The 3742-nt window shown below is 38.4% G+C and overlaps 1 protein-coding gene across 3 annotated transcripts in view; it reads left to right on the forward strand.

Annotated features, from left to right (window-relative positions):
- LOC149113462 (alpha-1,6-mannosyl-glycoprotein 4-beta-N-acetylglucosaminyltransferase-like) overlaps positions 1–3332 on the forward strand; it is an 18942-nt gene extending 15610 nt beyond the window's left edge. For all 3 annotated transcript variants that reach the window (XM_089288326.1, XM_089288325.1, XM_089288324.1), the window contains 2 exons: positions 672–755; positions 1073–3332. In XM_089288326.1, the coding sequence (XP_089144452.1) occupies positions 672–755; positions 1073–2238 (1250 nt within the window). In that variant the 3' untranslated portion in view covers positions 2239–3332. The remainder of the gene's footprint in view (positions 1–671; positions 756–1072) is intronic.
- The last annotated feature ends 410 nt before the right edge of the window (positions 3333–3742 follow it).

Raw genomic sequence — 3742 nt, forward strand, 5'->3', positions numbered from 1 at the left:
CGAATTTGCAGAAGTTCTTGAAAGAAAAGTCTTTGTACGCCCTTGCATACGGTGGGAAAAACTGTCCTGTCCTGACAAAGTCCTGAAATCAATGTACGTTAGCAGGAAAGGCACTGAAGTCGACAACTTTTCTCACTGGAGACGGCATTGAATATTCACGAAACGGAATTTATAATGCCAAAAACCGTATCAGATTGTAGAAAGTGGAAAATATGAAGCATTTTTTGTCTCCAACGGTTTTAATTTGGCCAGAAATGAAATGTGTCGTTCGTGTTCGGCAACTCGCTCGTCACTCGTGGAGTATCGCTAGGTAGGAAAATAGTCGTGTAATGTTGAACAAAATATGTTGTTCCTCGTCAAATTAAACCCAGAGTGCTCGAGCTTAGTATTGGGAGAGGCCAGAGCAACTTGGGCATTTTCTTTCTTTTTGTTTCTTGCCGTGAGAAAAAGACTATTATCGTGTCGTTTCGGCGGCACAGGTCGGTTTTGACTTTCGATCGCACTGCAGGGGCAGCTACCGTATGCGAGGATGTAATGCGTTCAAGTAGCCTATTCCCCTAAAACAGCACACGCACTCTCCAGTCACCTTTTTCTCATTCTCAACTCAGTTCCAAATAAACTTGAGTCAAGGTACACGAAAGTCACTTTAGTACTTTTCTTGATCTTCACAGGCAAACAGCCTTCTATTTGCCTGGAAAAAAAGATCATAAACAGTTCCACAATAACTAGACTGGGAAGCTACCCTAAAGGAAAAGGTAAGATTAGAATATTACATTTCAAATGCTATGTAGCTACGGTGCTGTGTAATGAACATTGGTCAAGACAATATGGAGGGTAAGATAGTTAATTACCCTTTTATGCTCTAGTTGGATCCAGTCCTCCCGTGGATAATCTTGTTGCTCAAACTTCGTAGCTGTTTTCGTGGATCTAGAAAATGCGTGTAGAGACACTTTGGCTGATCACGTGCTTGTTTTTGGCCGTCAGTCTTTAAAGCTATACTTCTTTTAAAAAACATCTCTTCCATAAAAAAATCTTGGAAGTGTAAATGCAACCTGCTTTGTTTCCACTTTAGGCTTTCTTACTATTGGAATCTCATCAATTGCTCGTCCTAGTGGAGATAACTACCTTATTAGAACGATCCAAGGCTTGATAAACCAGACGAGTGACGACGACAGGCGCGAAATCTTCCTAGTGATATTCCTCGCCGACTTTGATGAAGCAGCTAAATCTGCCACTTTGGTGGGGTTGTCGAATCATTTCCGGAAATATATTGACCAAGGTTTTATCCGTGTAATTTTTGCACCAAACGAGTTTTACCCAGCGCTCTCGAATATGAAAACGAAATTTGGCGATAATCCGCAGAGGATCTTTTGGCGCTCAAAGCAGAACGTGGACTTTGCATTTTTAATGTGCTATTGCCACGGTCTCTCGCAGTACTATCTTCATTTAGAAGACGATGTACTTCCAGCGCCAAGCTTTTATCCCAAGCTCCGTGATTTTATCTCATCGGTTAAGACAACTTGGCCCAGTCTGGACGCTTCCTTCATGGGACACGTAGCCAAAATTTATCACGCCAACGACCTGGAGAATCTTGCCACCTATTTTTACCTCATGTACGACGAAATGCCCGTAGATTGGTTGATTATATTTTGGCGACAGATTAAACATGATGGACATTACCTCAGTTTTCCTCCAGCTTCCCTGTTTCAACATATTGGAAGTCATTCTTCTTTTGCGGAAAACAAGGGCCGTGATACCACCGCATCAAGGGAAAAATATTTTGACCAGTACGATCTCAAATACAAGGGTTTGAATCCGTTGGCTAACGTCAGCAGCCAAATGACGTCTAGTTATGGACATCCTCAAGATGCTTACAACAGAGGTTATGGCTATTTCAGGACCAAGAAAGTCAAGAAAGATGACTTTATTATTGTCCAGTTTACTCCAGCAGTGTCTATACGTAAAGTGTTCGTTGATACAGGCTCTTATATTGCTCCTGATGATTACCTTCGGTCGGCTGTTTTGCAAGCAAGTTTTAACAATAAAAACGAACTGCAGACAAATGCAAATGGAATTAAAACTTGTACAGTGTTTGAGACAATTGGAAATTTTCAACACGGGAAAGTCGAAGTCACTTTCAATGAAAGTAATAAAATGACATCTTGTTTACGGGTGTTGGTGACACAAGACCAGACTAACTGGGTTTTCTTCAGGGAGATTGATGTTTGGCAAGTTTAAACTCAAGTCTTTGTACTCAGACCCTAGTTCAGTTTCAAATTTGCAGAGAGGATTATTATAGGCAAGAGACTATCTCGTTTTCCTCATTAATAATAACAATAACAACCACGACAACAATAGAGGTAGTCATAGATATTAACAGGATTGTTTTTAAATTTTTGCGTAGAGATCAAGATAGAGTTGTAAGAACAGCAATGATTAATTCTTATGGAAATGGAGGGTTAAGGGTGTTAGACCTTGAGACTCTGATAAAATCTCTCAGATTGTCGGCTAAAAAGGTTGCATGCCAGTGAAAACGCTGGCTGGAACTGTTACCTCACTCATATGCTTTAATCATTTGGAGGTCTCTTTCTTTTTCAGTGACTATGATCCTGAGAATTATAATATATCAAATCAATTCTTTACCGAGTTGATTAAGTTTTGGGCTGAGTTTAGGAACGCCGTCTCTGATAAGGACAATAAAAGCTCAATTATGTGGAATAAAAACATAAGGATAGATGGCAAACCTGCTTTTTCTATAAAAAAAATTATTTGAAAAAAACATACCGTTAATCAGTCAACTAGGTTTATCAAAGAACAATTTGGATTCATTGGATGTTATTAGACAAGAAACGAATATTAGTTGTAAAATATAATTTCTTAGAGTGGTCTGGTTTAAGATCGGCAATACCCTATTTCTTGAGGAAGGATGATGGTGACAGTAATATAACAAAGTTGGGTTTTTTTCGTAATTCTCTATTTTCCAATTGCCCATAATTCACTCTGTCTGCCCCCCAAATTTTGCATAAACTATTGTTGTGAAATACTCTTGGAAGGTCTGCATATTCCCGAGAGCATTTCACAACAATAGTTTATGTAAAATTTGGGGGGCAAACAGAGTGAATTATGGGCAATTGGAAAATAGAGAATGATGCTTTGTACGACGTAAGTTTGGCCAAAAGCAAACAGTACTATAATTTGTTAATTCAATTAAAAGCTACCTTACCAAACGCTGCAAAAAAGCTAGCTGAAGGATAAATTTAACATCAGATATGAGGATTATCTAAGGTATACCTTCTACCAATAAAAGTTTGCATAGAAACGTCTTTAAGAAATTTTCAGTTTAAGGTGACTCAAAACAGTTTCCAGCCCTTAGATTTTGATAAGTTGTTATATTCACTCTTTATCACTTGGTGCTACAATCATGGTATCATAAAACTGTCCAATCATTGGTGGACACGTTGTTATCATTTTCGTGAGACAAAACGTTACCATAGCAACAGTATGATCTGCTAAAAATACCCTTAATTACAGCTCTAGGGGCTTATAATTCAAAAACTGCACGGTGAATTTTTCATATTATCAAATTTTAGTAAGCATGATAAGACGCAACTTTTGGCAAAGTTTAAAAAAATTCCGTACATAGGGTTCAGAGCTTCCTTAAAGTTTTGAAAATTTAAGGTGGCTCTGAACCACATGTACAGAATTTTTTTAAACTGAGCCAAAAGTTGCGTCTTATCATGCT

Source organism: Orbicella faveolata, unplaced genomic scaffold, assembly GCF_042242905.1.
Source record: "Orbicella faveolata isolate gen_17 unplaced genomic scaffold, um_ofav_v1 contig_15, whole genome shotgun sequence".
Taxonomy (NCBI): domain Eukaryota; kingdom Metazoa; phylum Cnidaria; class Anthozoa; order Scleractinia; family Merulinidae; genus Orbicella; species Orbicella faveolata.